Genomic DNA, 15,346 nt, shown 5'->3' on the forward strand with positions numbered 1-15,346 from the left:
TTGGAGCAAAAAAGGCGCCAATTATTCTATTCTTAAAAGACCCCAGAGTATAATTGTTCATGGGTGTCCACAGTGGGGCATAATACTGTGTGCAGGGGCCACTATGGGGCATAACACTGTTCGCTCATCTCTAGTTGTTAGGCTATGGATGTTAGTTTTACAAGTGTAACAAAAAACAGGTAAAGATGGCATTGTGTGCAGGGGCCACTAGGGGGCATAACACTGTTCGCTCATCTCTAGTTGTTAGGCTATGGATGTTAGTTTTACAAGTGTAACAAAAAACAGGTAAAGATGGCATTATAGAGGACCTAGGAGAGATGAAAGCGTTATCCAGGTTTTATAAAGATTTAATTTTACCTGCATATCATAGAATTTATAGGAGTTTTCCATGAAGCCCCATACCAAAAGTCAGAATTGGGCCCCCAAAAACATGGTGCAGGAGGGCAGTAGTTGTAGAAATAGTGGCCTAGATTTACTATCTTGGTTACAAGCAGATACTGGCGTAAACATGGCACATCTTTGGTGCAATGGGATGCACCTAGCTTGAGCTAAAAATGTGATAGTGGAGTCTCATAAAAAGGGTTTGTGGCTTAAAAGCACCATGATGCACCAAATTCTGCCACAAAATTTGTCAACTAAAAGGTGATATAAATGTAGAATAGACAGTCTAAAGATACACCAGATTTATCATTCAGCATCAGCCCTTGTGATAAATCTGGAGCATTTTCAGACTGTGTAAGGTTACACTGTGTAAGTATTAGTATATCTGGGCCAATATGTTTGAAAAATTAAAAAAACCTCAGCAACAACTACAAGTGTGCACTCATTTCTCCCTACAAAGTCCAGCTGACAGGCAGAATACTGTAGCCCTTGCAGCTACATGTTTCTCCCCAGCCTCTTGTTCTTCACTACATACTGACCTACTGCTACTTTCAACGCTAAAAAGTTAATGATCTCTTACAAGGGTAGCGGTGCATGTCTGGCAGCCTGTATATCATAATGCTCAGTAAATAGAGCTGGGGAGCATTTATGATGCTTAGACTGACAGACAGCAAAATAATTATTTATGAGAGGAACCTAGTGACCCCCTCCGTCCTTAGTTGCCTATGCTGTCTCCATGGTAACGGGCCCTAATTACTTACCGATCCTGGAAGGGGCCGGGATCGATAAGTGACACCATGGGCCCCAGAAACACTATTATTATACTCAGAGGTCTTTTCAGACCCAGGAGAGGTAAGGGAACATAAAAAAGTTGTGTGACGTATCTGATGTCACTTGACCAGGACCTGAGTTCCGGGTCATGTGACGTCCGTACGTCATAAAAGATGGCCGACACCACCGAGGACGGCAGCGGAGCCGGGGATAGGTAAGTGACAGTGTTTTTTTATGTTTGTATCCCCCCCCCCCTCAGTCTCCAATTATTCTATTCTTAAAAGACCCCAGAGTATAATTGTTCATGGGTGTCCACAGTGGGGCATAATACTGTGTGCAGGGGCCACTATGGGGCATAACACTGTATACTAGGGCCACTATGGGGCATAAGACTGTATGCAGGGGCCACTATGGGACATAATACTGTGTGCAGGGGCCACTATGGGGCTTAATATTGTGTGCAGGGGCCACTATAGGGCATAATAGAGCACGCAGGAATGCGGGGGCGGGGGGGGGGGAGGCAATTGAGGTCTTCGGCCTCCATGTCGGTTGGGGGGGGGCATGTTAAAAGTTCCTAGTTACGCTACTAAGCAGAGGGTGCACGATGAGACTTCCAGGGTGCACCGAAAGGCTAATTAGCATATGAATAAAAGCGGGCTCATTCAAAAACCACTGAGGCGATTTACATACAAAAGGTAGGTGTGGAATAGCCTTTCTAAAGGCTATGCAAGGATGTACTTAGTTAAAAATGACTTTTCCCAATGATAGAGCCCCTTTAAGAATGTGATTCTATGTAATGACGTGTGATGTGATCTGGAGGTAGCATATATCTGATGTCATTCCATTCCTTTTTTCTTGTATTTCAGCATCCGCAGCACAGAATGGTCATCTGGAAAGTTTAGAGCAGCTGGACATTGCCTACAACGACACAGTACCTGATGAAGGGTGGTCTTTGTTCTTTGAAAGTGTTGCTGCTCTGAAGAACATTGTTGAGTTAGATATTAGCTTGAAACCTGCTTCATCCCGTGAATGTGGACCATGGTTCATTCATTTGTTATCCAATGTGGTAAAGCTACCGAAACTCAAGGAACTGGGAATGCAACGCTGGGCTCTGTCTGCAGCTGAACGTCAGCAGCTGAGCCGTATACAAATGGAGAATAACATCAATATACACTATGACTAGTCTTATACATATAGAAGAATGTGTTCAACTTGACAAGTTTTATGTCGTCAACCATAGACTTATTAGTGTGGAGCCTTTAACATGCTAAACTGAGCTTCTGCGTGCGCTGGAAATGATAAAGCTTTCAGCTATTACAAGATTTCTCTGTTTGCATACTACAGAACTGGTTTTACAGGTATTGGAAACAAGAAACCAGCATTCTGCAGCCATTACCTTGTACTATGAATTCAGTGCTAAAGGGCTAAATACATTTCATATCTGCTTTGAAAACACATCGGTATCATATGGATTGAACAGATATGGCAGAAACTTTGAAGGAACAGAATAAGTTCAAGGAGATAGGCTTGTTAATACCAAAGACTGTGCATTTCAGGGATCTGTGTTGACACTGATTATAAAATGCCAAGCCCTAAAACATAAGAGGTTTTACTTAAGGGTTTGTCCATGGCTAAAAAAACATCCTGCACAAATTCTTTAAATTCCAGTGCCATTTATATATTGCCTTGTACACAACACCACCTAGTGGCCAGGTCTGTACTACAATACAACTGTACAGATAGTAAATAAGTATTTATGAAGCTCCTTAACACTTTATCAGTCACAAAGTAGAATTTTAATTTTTGTCCCAGTCACACAGAACGACAGCGGATTCTTATAGAATGACAACACCTTTAATAGTATACATTGTACAGATAAAGTCATGTAACACAATATATTCATATGGTAAGTTCTATATTAATGATGGATTTGTATTTGCCACGTATAAGGTAACAACAAAAAATGAGTGATATCAACATAGATAACAAGTTAATAGGTAGAGATGAGCGAATGGCGTTCAATCAAATTGGTATTCGATCCAATATCAGGCTGTTCGAGATATTCGATTCCAATCAAATACCATGCGAAAAACGCACTAAAAATTAGTATCCCCTCCCACCTTCCCTGGTGCTTTTTTTTCACCAATAACTGTGCAGGGGAGGTGGGACAGGAACTACGACAACGTAGGCATCGAAAAAAAATCGGAAAAAGCAATTGGCTGGCTAAATCAGGTGACCTCCACTTTATACGAATGTTAGATTTCAGATTCGATTGATATGAGACTATGTGACTGTGAGACAGGGACAGATGTACTGGCAGGGTTAGCTAGGGATTAGCTTTATTTAGGTGGGAATGTTACTCACCCAGCTCTTTGGGGCTCTATCTGGTGGCAGCCCATTATATGCTAGTCGGGATCCCTGTCAGCTTGCGTTATGTGGGAGCTGACTTTTTCTCACAGGAATGCATTATCCAGCGTTGATTGGCCGAATGCTGTACACTGTATGGCATTTGGCCAATCAACGCTGGTCAATGCATTCATATGGGAAAATGTCAGCTCCCGCATAACTCAAGCTGACAGGGATCCCGACATAATACAGTGACTTGGGCATGTTAGATGCCCCCAGACATGCTTCCCCTGCTGTCCCAGTTGCATTCCAGAGGTGTTGAGGACATTTCCTGGGGTGTCATAGTGGACTTGGTGACTCTCCTAAGTCGAATAGTGGATTCCTCTGAAACAAAGCTTTTTTTCCCCATAGACTATAATGGGATTCGACATTCGTTCAAATAGTCGAATATTGAGGGGCTATTTGAAATGAATATCGAATATTTCACTGTTCGCTCATCTCTATTAATAGGTCATATGTATACAGCATAATTGATTTGCTATTTTAAGGTCTCACCGTTAATGGGGTTTACTCAATGAAGGTGGTGAAGATATGATCAGAATGAAGATGTCACCACGCTCAAGTACTAACATAGCGGCATGCATGGACACTCCTCTGTGCCCTGATATATACACAAGTGGCCAGGGCACATCAAAGAGAACTGCCGTCCTTGTCTTCCCTGACTGCTGGGTCCTCATGGTCACATGGTCCTCATGGTCACGCCACACTGATGTCATATTTTAAGGACAATCTTATCAATGTCTTAGCTTGGAAAAATCGTAAAATCTAGCTTCACCCGACCACACATGTAAAATCTTGCTACTTCTTATGAGCCTTGTCCAATCACAGTGAAAAATTAATACAATTTGGCCATTTACAGCCTCTGTTAAAAAAAATATATATTGCGATGATAAGCACACATATATAGTAGAAGATGGACCTGTACACCATGTTATATCTTAGGGAGCCATCATAAGGGCTTGTCATAGCAATATATCATCCTGTAGAATATTAGGCACTCCCAACAAGAAATAGAAGCATGTAGGGTATTTTTTATCATGGAGGGGGTGACCACATCTAGGCGATATAATGCACATTGATTGAATTCTGGATAGGATGGTACAACTGGGAGGGGGGGGGGGGTTCTCTATGTCTCCACCTTGTGGTGAAGGGTAACATAGTCTGTGTGCTAATAGAATCAAACACGCAGAATTCTTCATATTCATTCATTTCCATTTCCTATTGTCGTGGAGGCTCCATGCCTGGGGAAGAAGCAGTCTGTGCCAGGGACTGTTAAAGCCAAATCCATATGGGATAACCAAGGGGATTCTTTTTTGGTTGAGCACCATAAAAGGGGTTTTCCTATCCCAGACAATTATGGGATATCCACTGGATATGTATAATCATTTTATAGATGCAGGTCCCATCTCTAGTATCAGCACCTAACTCAAGAACAGAGGTCCGAGACTAGTGACCTGTGGATACTGTGAATGAAGAGGAAGGTCCACAGAGCAGGGAGCCTTGACCTCCATATACTGTATATTGCTATTATGAAAGTACAGAAAAATAATAATAGTTACTTGTCCCATCAGAAAGCCTTACTTCACAAAGTAGATTAAATCCTGTTTATCGCCACCATCCTTTTGGAACATTGTGGATAATACAATTAATAAAAAGCATTGAAATGTCTTATATAGTTAAAGTAGACATGTTCTTCATTAAACATATACTGCAATCTCATTATTCTTTGGTTTTTTTTTTGCTATTACGATTACTAGAGATGAGCGAACAGTGTTCTATCGAACACATGTTCGATCGGATATCAGGCTGTTCGATGTGTTCGATTCGAATCGAACATCACGTGGCAAACTCCAAAAAAATTTGATTCCCCTCCCACCTTCCCTGGCACTTTTTTTGCACCAATAACAGCGCAAGGGAGGTGGGACAGGAACTACGACACCGGAGGCATCGAAAAAAATCGGAAAAAGTCATTGGCTGCCGAAACATCTGATGTAGCAGAGCCGAGTGTGCATCAGATGTGTAGTTGAGCAGAACTGGCTCAGCACTGCTAAGTCTCTACATTCACATAGGAATGCATTGGCCAGCCTTCGGCCAATCAGCGCTGGCTCTGCCGGAGGAGGCGGAGTCTAAGGTCGGACCTGAATGGAGACTGGTGTGGAGCGATCTTAGACTCCGCCTCCTCCAGCAGAGCCAGCGCTGATTGGTCGAATTCCGTACTCTGGCCAATCAGCGCTGGCCAATGCATTCTATTAGCCCGATGAAGTAGAGCTGAATGTGTGTGCTTAGAATGCATTGGCCAATCAGCGCTGGCCAATGCATTCTATTAGCGTGAGCTGAGTTTGCACAGGGGTTCTAGTGCACCCTCGGCTCTGCTACATCAGATGCTACATCAGATGCTACATCAGATGCTACATCAGATGTAGCAGAGCCGAGTGTGCATCAGATGTGTAGTTGAGCAGAACTGGCTCAGCACTGCTAAGTCTCTGCATTCGCATAGGAATGCATTGGCCAGCCTTTGGCCAATCAGCGCTGGCTCTGCCGGAGGAGGCGGAGTCTAAGGTCGGACCTGAATGGAGACTGGTGTGGAGCGATCTTAGACTCCGCCTTCTCCAGCAGAGCCAGCGCTGATTGGTCGAATTCCGTACTCTGGCCAATCAGCGCTGACCAATGCATTTCTATGGGGAAAAGTTAGCTTGCGAAAATCGCAAGCTGACAGGGATTTCCATAAAATAAAGTGACTTTTATGCCCCCAGACATGCTTCCCCTGCTGTCCCAGTGTCATTCCAGGGTGTTGGTATCATTTCCTGGGGTGTCATAGTGGACTTGGTGACCCTCCAGACACGGATTTGGGTTTCCCCCTTAACGAGTATATGTTCCCCATAGACTATAATGGGGTTCGAAACCCGTTCGAACACTCGAACAGTGAGCGGCTGTTCGAATCGAATTTCGAACCTCGAACATTTTAGTGTTCGCTCATCTCTAATGATTACCTTTCTACTTTTTCTTTCCTTTGACGCCCTTCTTGCTTTTACCCTTCCCCTTTTTGTCTTTTTTTGATTTCTTTCCTGTTTTTCCAACTTGAATAAGGTAAGCAAAGGGTCCGAGTCCTTTCCGTACCATTATGCCACGCCATAAAGCCTGGATCTTAAAAACAAAAGGTAAAACAAAATTGTGTCAGAACCTAAATGAGCTTGCTTACTTTCAAATAACCTGCCAAGTATGCATGTGTTCTCAATGGGAAGAGTGGAATAAGCCAATGACTGGATGGGTAGGCTGAAATACAAGATATCAAATCCTTCTTTTCAGTGACATCTTCCATTGGGAAAGCATTGGCACACCCATATACACATCAGTTGGTCCCACTAAAATTTGCTGGTCCAGTTGATGTTTATCCAGTGTGTAGGGGCCCCTAAACGACAGTGTGAACATAGCCTTATAGATACAGTAACTGTTGATATCACTTTTGTGTAGCACAAGGGATTGTCCTTGATATAGAAATGAAGTAGCAAAATAATGCCTTACTTCAAGTGGTTGTTTGGCGCAGGCTCTCTTTTAAAACAGGCTCAGATCGGGTTGAAACCCTAATGTTTCACAGGTTACTGGGCTCTACTTCCTAGTCCTGCCTTAACACACAGGAAATTTCAGGAAATGCCTGATAAGCCAATTACTGTCTGAGGTGGGTCACCACCAATTGGCTGACATGGCATATCCTGTATGGACCAGGAAATAAAGACTATCAGGAATCCCCTAAGTATTGGAAAGCAGTGGAGGATTGGTGAGGTGAGTACTGTTTATGCTTTAATAGGCATCTTTGGTCCACAAATGGACAAAAAGAGATTGTCAATGATTTTTTTTCAGTGGCTTCTGGTAAAATAAGGACGTCTGCATTTCACATTGAAAATCAATATGACCAATAAATAAGACAGACAGCCATACATCCATTATAAAAGTAAATGTGAATAAGACCTTAGGCTTAAAGGGATTGTCCAGGCTAAACTTTTATTTTTTAAGTAAGCTAGGGGAAGGTGAAAAAAAAATTAGAAAAAATAATATACTCACCTGTCCCCGGTGTCTCTTAGCACAGTCTGATGCTTCAGCTCCATTGTTTTTTTCTGGGGGAAGACCCTGCCGCACATGACTACCTGTGACGTCTCCGAGTCCTTTCCTAATAGGCTGCTGATTGACCTTAGTGGTCACGTGATCAATGTCCTCAGCGGAAGGGACCTCGAATGTCACAGTCAGCGAGGACTTCCACAAAAGAAGACAGCTGAGTAGCAGGACTGGACACCAGAGCACTGGGGACAAACTAGCATGTTTTTTTTTACCTCTCCCAACCTAATTAAAAAATAATTTTTTTTTTAGCCTGGACAGTCTCTTGGCTGGGGCCCCACGTGGTGTAAATGCTGTGGTTTCGCCGCGGTGGAAACGCTACAGAAAAAACTGCGACGTTTTGCAGTCACTGTAAAGTGGATGGGAATCCCATTCACACAGTGCAGAACAATACGTGCAGTGGACACGCTGCAATTTCCATTGTGGTTTTGGAAAATCGCAGCATGTCAATTATACCTATGAAAATGCTGGTGATTTCCCTATAGGTTTAATGAACGATGAAAGTCCACTGCGGGAAAAAATGCGATGGGTTTCTGCCGCTGTGTTTTTGCTACAGCTTCCAATGTGGGGCCTTAGCCTTACATTTTAAGTATTTTTCGGACTATAAGACGCACCGGACCATAAGACGCACTAAGGTTTTAGAGGAGGAAAATAGGGAAAAAAAAAATTTTAAGGAAAAAAAATTGGTGAAATATTTAATAACCTAATAATATAATATTTCACCAATGTAAATAGAACCGGGGGCTTTCGGACACAGGGATACCAAATGTGTATGTGTTTCACAGTAATGTTTTTGTTTTATATGTATTGTAGGGATATGGGGGTGATTTGAACATATCTATCTATCTAATCTATCCTATCTATCTATCTATCTATCTATCTATCTATCTATCTCCTATCTATCTTTCTATCTATCTATCTATCTATCTATCTATCTATCTGTCTGTCTGTCTGTCTGTCTGTCTGTCTGTCTGTCTGTCAGTCTGTCTGTCTGTCTATCTGTCTGTCTATCTGTGTATCTATCCTATCTAATCTCATCCATGGATGGAAAGAGACACCCTGCAGTGAAGCTATGTAAGAAGAGAAAAAGGGGCGGGCCAGACGGGTGAAGGAGGTGTGGTTTTCTAAGCAAACTTGAAAACACACCTCTTTCACCCATCTGGCTCGTCCCTCCTTCACTGCCTCTCAGATCTTGCTTCTGCAATGAAGCCACACAGGCAGGGAAGTAGGGGCGGGCCAGACGGGTGAAGGAGGCGTGGTTTCAAGCTTGCCGAGAAAACCACGCCTCCTCCTCCCGTTTGGCCCGCCCCTCCTTCCCTGTCTGTGTCGCGTGTTTGCAGGAGCGAGATATGAGAGGCAGTGAAGGAGGGGCGGGCCAGACGGGAGAAGAAGGCGTGGTTTTCTCGGCAAGCTTGAAACCACGCTTCCTTCACCTGTCTGGCCCGCCCCTACTTCCCTGCCTCTCATATCTCGCTCCTGCAAACACGCGACACAGACAGGGAAGGAGGGGCAGAGCAGGCAGGCACCGTGCTGCTCTCCTTTTGATTCTCATAGACAGGACACAGACGCTGCGCACGCTGCATTCGGACTATAAGACGCACACACATTTTCCTCCCATATTGGGAGGAAAAAAAGTGCGTCTTATAGTCCGAAAAATACGGTAATTCAATGATTTTATACAGAATTCTAACATTTTAATTACCTTTGTGGCTAATGCATGTTTTTGTCTTTTTTCTTTTAGGTATTCCCATACAGCACTTTTCCCCAGACCGCACACCTCTACTGGTGGATCAACCATTGGATTTCCATCTAGTAAGAGGATCTCCAGTTTGTGTAACATGTCCAGGTTATCTGGTAGACTAGTCAGCTGGTTGTTTTGAAGAAGCAATTTTTGCAAACCTGAGTGCAAAATAAGAAACAAGCTGATTTGTTGTTGCTTTTTAAATTGGTAAATTATCATTTCAAGTACTGTACAGTATTAGAATAAGAAGTACTTACCATGAAGTTGACCTATGGTATCTGGCAGCTTTTTCAGGTTGTTATTGTGGCAATCCAGAACTTCAAGATTGTGCAGCAAGTTCAATGTGGATGGAAGGAATTCCAGATTATTGTTTTCAATGTACAATTCTTTCAGATTCTAGATGAATCCAAACATAGGTAAACTCTCATTCACAAAAAAATACTAAGACTGAAGCCACACATTGTGGAAAAGCTACATTCTTTGTTGCAGATTTTGCTGCAGTTTATAAAGCCAAAGCCAAGAGTGGCTAAAACACGTGATAAAATCTACAGCAAAAAAATTTCCTTACTCTAAGGGTCCATTCACACGGAGGAAAATGGTGAGGAATTTGGTGTGTGCTGAAAAAAAAAGCCTCCTATTGACTTCAATGGGTTCCTTTTTCTGCTAGAACCAGCGCCATTTTCCTCCGTGTGAATGCACCCTAATATTTCCATGGTTTATTCTTACATTATCACATAAGAAATCCACTTATAGAATATTAACAAAGGTTTTACCTTTAACAAGAAAATCTTGTCTGGTAACCTTGAAAGTTTCACGCCATGATCTTGTCCAACATAAAGTTTTTCCAAAGACTCAAGCTGCAAGACTTCTTCAGGGAAGACAGTAAATCTGTTTCCAGTGATTCCAAGATAAGACAGTTTCTTTAAGGATCTCACTTCTGGTGTAACCTAGAGTAAGAAGAAATGTGCTATTCATTACACTCTGAACAACTAAAGTAAAACTAAACATAAAGTGTCTGTCTGGGCCAAGAGAAGTCCACAAACATATATTACTTACCTGAGGGCCAATGCGGCTACATTAATAACATGCTGGACACCTGCATGGAGTAGCGTTCATATAATCCTCTGTATAAAGAAACATTCCTGTTTATCTGGTTTTGGCTAAGGCCCCACATAGTGAGCCGCAGCAAAAAAGCATTGTGGGAAAAAAATGGGTGGCAACGCAACTCGGTTTTTCATGTAAAGCCAGGTTCACAGGGTTTTTTTTGGCCCGGACCAAAAAACAGGTAGCTGCGACTTGATGCCAGGGCAGTGCACTGGCAACCAGTCGCGCATTCTTCTCCGGAGTAGGTCCAATGAACGGGCCTAGTCGGGAGGAGGGAGTGTCTTCAGGCGGATTCGTGAGGCGAATCCACCTGAAGAGTGAGCACGTCACTTCTTTTTTCTGACCAGCTCCCATTGATTTCAAAGGGAGCCGTCTTTCTGGTCAGGATTTTGAGGCGAATTCGCCTCAAAATCCTGACCAAAAAACTACGTGTGAACTCAGCCTAACACACTTTTCACAGAAAATCTGCAGAGGTTTCCTCTCCAGACTTTCTGCTTCCATTATACCTGTAGGGAAACCACTGGCATTTTCATAGGTATAACTGAAAAGCAAAACAGTTTTGGAAATCACAGCGTTTCTGCTGCGTGTATTTTTCTAGAATGTGTGGATGGGATTTACTAGAATTCATCCGCTCTGCAGTGACTGTAACAGTTTGTGCAGCGTTGTTTCCGCCACAGCCAAATTGGCATTTGCACCACGTGGGGCCCCGACTTTACAAAGGATATGCCAACTCTTCATGCAGGTGCTCTCATGTACTGCTGAGATCTTTGGAGAGTGACACTAACCGGGACAAGACTAGATTTTAATTTGGCGTTACAATTTAGCCATTCTGATATTCAGAGACCTATTCACAATCCACTTTAGGCCGCTGCCCCACTTTGCAAATATGCAGTGTTTTGGCCGAAAAACAAAAAAAACACTGTATTATAGCCACACATTACAGAAAAAAATCCACGGTGGAAACGCTGTGATTTCAAAGACACAAGCACTTTTGTAAATTGCATCATGTCACTTATACCCACGGAAACACTGGCATTTTCTAGAGGAAAACTCTGCAGATTTTCTGTGAAAAGTGTTGTGGAAAAAAACCTGATGTATTTCCATTATTGTCTTTTCTGGAGCATTTTTTGGCCACGGCTCGCCATATGGGTTGTTCACATGTAGGAATTGGACTCTGAATTTAACAAACAAAAAATTTCTGCTTCAGGAATTTGAAGTACATTTTTTCTTGTCAAAAACTGACAAAGATTTCGACACTAAGTGGAAATTGAAGTAGAATTTGAAGAAGAATTTTGCTTTTATATTTATATTGCCTTTGTATTTTGCCTTTATTGGGCAAGGCCAAATTCCAAGCCAATGGAAAAGGTGTATTTTCCACCTCCCATTCATTTCTATTGGAGTTTTTAGGCGGAATCTGCCTGAAGAACGAGCAGGACACTTATTTTTTCCGCTAGTTAGAAACAATCAGCAAGCATAAAAAATCAGCTACTGTCTCCCACTGAAATGAATGGGAGGTAAATTTAAAGAGGACCTTTCACCACCTGAGACACATGTGGTTTTATATACCGCTAGAAAGCCGACAGTGTGTTGAATTCAGTGCACTATCGGCTTTCACGTTCTGTGCCCCCGGTGAAGAGCTATCAGTGCCGGTACCATAGCTCTTCACTGTCAGAAGGGCGTTTCTCACAGTTAGTCAGGAACGCCCTTCCTCACAGTTGCATCTATTACGCTGTACTGTGAGAGCGGTGAGGAACGCCGCCATAGATGAGTACTGGGGGGCGTTCCTCACCGCTCAGCGTCATCGCTGGGTTGTCAGCAACGTCCCCTCTCACAGTACAGCACAATAGACGCTGCTATGAGGAAGGGCGTTCCTGACTGAAATGCCCTTCTGGCAGTGAAGAGCTACGGTACCAGCACCGATAGCTCTTCACCAGGGGCACAGAACGGGAAAGCCGATAGTGTGCTGAATTCAGAGCACTGTCGGCTTTCTAGCGGTGCAATACACCGCATGTGCCCCAGGAGGTGAAAGGTCCTCTTTAAGGAGGAAGTTGAGGTGGATTCCGCCTCAGATTCAGTGTCAAATTGCTACATATGAACACCTCCTTAGTATATGAATACTGAAAGACTGTACACCATACACAGTGAGAAGAAGGGTATAGCTCTCAATATAGAAGCAAGGGGAAAAAATAAAGAAGTGCAAGATTTCACAGAAAAGAGCCAACATTTATCAATGAAGTATATTACAAAATTTATTAATGACCCAAATGAAAAATTGTTATAAAAAAAAGGTTATCCTGTAAATAACACAGGCTTACCGTGCTTATTAAATTGTCATCCATCGCTAAGACTTCAAGCTGCGCAAGGCCACAAATTTGGGGTGGCAAATCAGTAAAACAATTCTGGCTGAGATCTAGTATCTTTAGAGATTCTAGTTTTGCAAATGCCATAGGTAATGTAGACAAGCCAGTGTTTTTGAGGTAGAGAACACCAAGGGAATGCAAATGGCATATCCTAGATGGCAGCTTTGTTAACGCATTATTCGACAGTCCAAGTTCATTCAGCTCCTTCAACTCACCAATACCACGAGGAAGTTTATGTAAGCGATTTCTGGAGAGGTCAAAAACAGCCAACTTCTTGCACTCACAAAGTGTCTTGGGGATGTTGGAAAGTTTATTGAAATTAATGAACAGTTTAACCAGGTTAGATAGTGATCCAATTTCAGCAGGTACAGAGGTCAGATTATTTTTTTCAAGATCAACAACCTCCAGAGATCTTAAGGCACAAATTTGTATGGGAAATGACTTAAAGGCATTATTCTGCAGATATATTTCTTTGAGATGTATTAGATTAGTTACTTCAGGTGGAAGAGACTTTAGTTTGTTGTTGGACAAGCCAAGTAGTTGTAGATGGTGGAGGTGTTTGCAAAGCTGGACTGGCAATTTTTCTAGGTTTATGTTGTAAAGTCTCAGCTCTTGAAGTTGATGGACTTTGCTTATGACATCCAATGAGTCGTAATTCAGTGGGTTACTGCTAAGGTCTAAACTCTGGAGATTCTTTAGCCCTCCAAGCTCCTCACATATGTGACTTATCTTGTTGTTATTCAGGTAAAGGACTCTAATATTGTGAAAACGGCAGATCTCCTTTGGTATAACTTCAATATGGTTTTTCTCTAAATGCAATTCCTCAAGGTCTTCAAGATCTAGAATAGAAACAGGGATCTCTGTGTATTTGTGTTGTGCAGAATCCATGAAGAGGACGCGGTATTTCACAGGGTTGGATAATTCAGATTCTTGGTTCACTTGAACTGTTTCCCATTTCTGCTCCTTAGCGTCTGAGAATATTGAGGCGACTGCATTTGAAAAGCGAACACTGAACATCTTACCAGGTTGGCTTTCAATAAGTTCAGTCATGGTGGTTACTCCAGTTTACATATATTGTCTTTAAAAAGTAAAGAAAAAAATAAGAAAATAAGAATCAAACACAGATAGTGGCTGAGCTCCAAAGTATCTTGTTATGTGAAAACTGGAAACGTATGTCAAAAACATTGAAGACTACAACTGGTCTGTCTGTCCCTTCAGCTTAGTGACTAGTCTGCGCCAACTATAAAGACGATCCTCTCTGTAATTGAATTCTACAAACCAACAAATGTTCGATACCGCCATTAGGAATTTCCTTTCTATTTCATGATGTAGAGGATTACGTTGCGATTAAATTGAATGGTCACTTTGTTAGAGACATCTGCCCTTTCACGATTGGAGCTGCCCTATTAGAAATTAGACAAGTGACCCAGAGTGCAACCTAAAATCAAGGGAACACGTTTTCTACGGCTCAGATAAAGGGTGAATCCACATTAGAATGGCAAAATTGAGTGATATCAGTGACTTTGAACATGGCATTGTCATCACTGCTAGACCAGTCAGTGCCAGTATATGAAAAACTGCCAACCTTGTGGGGTTTGCTCTTGCAACAGTATGAAGTATATACTGAGAATGGTGTGATTGATGAAAAGTGTCTAGCCAAAGGGGATCATCAGGGGCCGGCCACAGGCCATCAGCAGCTGCCACAGGGCCTGGGCCATTAGGGGGCCCGGCGATAGCCACTACCCCTGCCCGTTTTTTTTTCCTTAATAGGCCGTTATCGACTGGAGATACTTCAGCCGGTAACAGGCCCCGGGGCCGGCGTTGGGGAAGGGGGCAAACTGGGCAATTCAGGGGCCACATACTTTCCCTACTATAAGGAGAAGATCGGCAGCAGAGAAATCATCTGCAGATGCAGGGGCTGCCAATCGCTTCTTGTAAAGTTTCCTGCACACAGCAGCTTCCTGTGCCACCCCTCCCCCTTCTCAGCATTGGAGTGTGAGAGGAGAAGTCGATGTAGCTGCTCTCTTCACTGCCAGACAGCTGCACAGAAGTTTCCTCCATGTCCTGGGCAGCCAGCCATTCAGCCACATGTAAGTATATATTTGGGTGAAATATGTATGTATATATATGTGTGTAGATAGGTGTGTATATGTTGTATATGACTGTATGTGTGTGAATAGATGTGTATATGTGTAAGTATATACAGTATATCAGTCTATCTATCTGTTTTTGCTTTTATACATGTCTACCATTATACATACTAGAATTGCATTTTATAATGTGATGCTTAGGCCCGGTTAACATCTGCACTCAGGTTTCCGTTCGTGGAGTCTGCTTGGGACCCCCCAAACGGAAACCTATACGTATTAAAAAGAGGTTGCCTTCAGGGTCTGCAATTATTATACTCTGGGGTCTGAAAGAGTATAATAATTGTTCATGGGTGTTCATTATGTGGCATAATACTGTGTGCAGG

At 42.7% G+C, this 15,346-nt stretch overlaps 2 protein-coding genes across 2 annotated transcripts in view; one reads left to right on the forward strand and one right to left on the reverse strand.

Annotated features, from left to right (window-relative positions):
- The window catches only part of LRRC31 (leucine rich repeat containing 31), a 30,294-nt gene extending 27,906 nt beyond the window's left edge, over positions 1-2,388 (forward strand). Inside the window, exon 10 of the mRNA XM_075266710.1 lies at positions 2,019-2,388. Coding sequence (XP_075122811.1) covers positions 2,019-2,335 — 317 coding nt within the window. The 3' untranslated portion in view covers positions 2,336-2,388. The remainder of the gene's footprint in view (positions 1-2,018) is intronic.
- Positions 2,389-6,552: 4,164 nt separating this feature from the next.
- LRRIQ4 (leucine rich repeats and IQ motif containing 4) lies at positions 6,553-13,937 on the reverse strand. The gene is made up of 5 exons (XM_075266711.1): positions 12,829-13,937; positions 10,183-10,356; positions 9,667-9,805; positions 9,371-9,567; positions 6,553-6,702 (listed from the first exon to the last, which is right to left on the reverse strand). The coding sequence occupies exons 1-5, from the start codon at positions 13,921-13,923 to the stop codon at positions 6,553-6,555; spliced, it is 1,755 nt and encodes a 584-aa protein (XP_075122812.1). The 5' UTR covers positions 13,924-13,937.
- Positions 13,938-15,346: the final 1,409 nt, after the last annotated feature.

Source organism: Leptodactylus fuscus, chromosome 3 (assembly GCF_031893055.1).
Source record: "Leptodactylus fuscus isolate aLepFus1 chromosome 3, aLepFus1.hap2, whole genome shotgun sequence".
NCBI lineage: Eukaryota > Metazoa > Chordata > Amphibia > Anura > Leptodactylidae > Leptodactylus > Leptodactylus fuscus.

What these genes read in the sequence shown, in the direction of transcription:
- LRRIQ4 (XM_075266711.1), bottom strand. Translation starts at nt 13,923, where the DNA reads ATGACTGAACTTATTGAAAGCCAACCTGGTAAGATGTTCAGTGTTCGC. An exon ending in ATGACAATTTAATAAGCACG is followed by an intron (nt 10,357 to 12,828) that starts GTAAGCCTGTGT and finishes TTCTTACTCTAG; the next exon opens with GTTACACCAGAAGTGAGATC. An exon ending in ACAAGATTTTCTTGTTAAAG is followed by an intron (nt 9,806 to 10,182) that starts GTAAAACCTTTG and finishes GGATTCATCTAG; the next exon opens with AATCTGAAAGAATTGTACAT.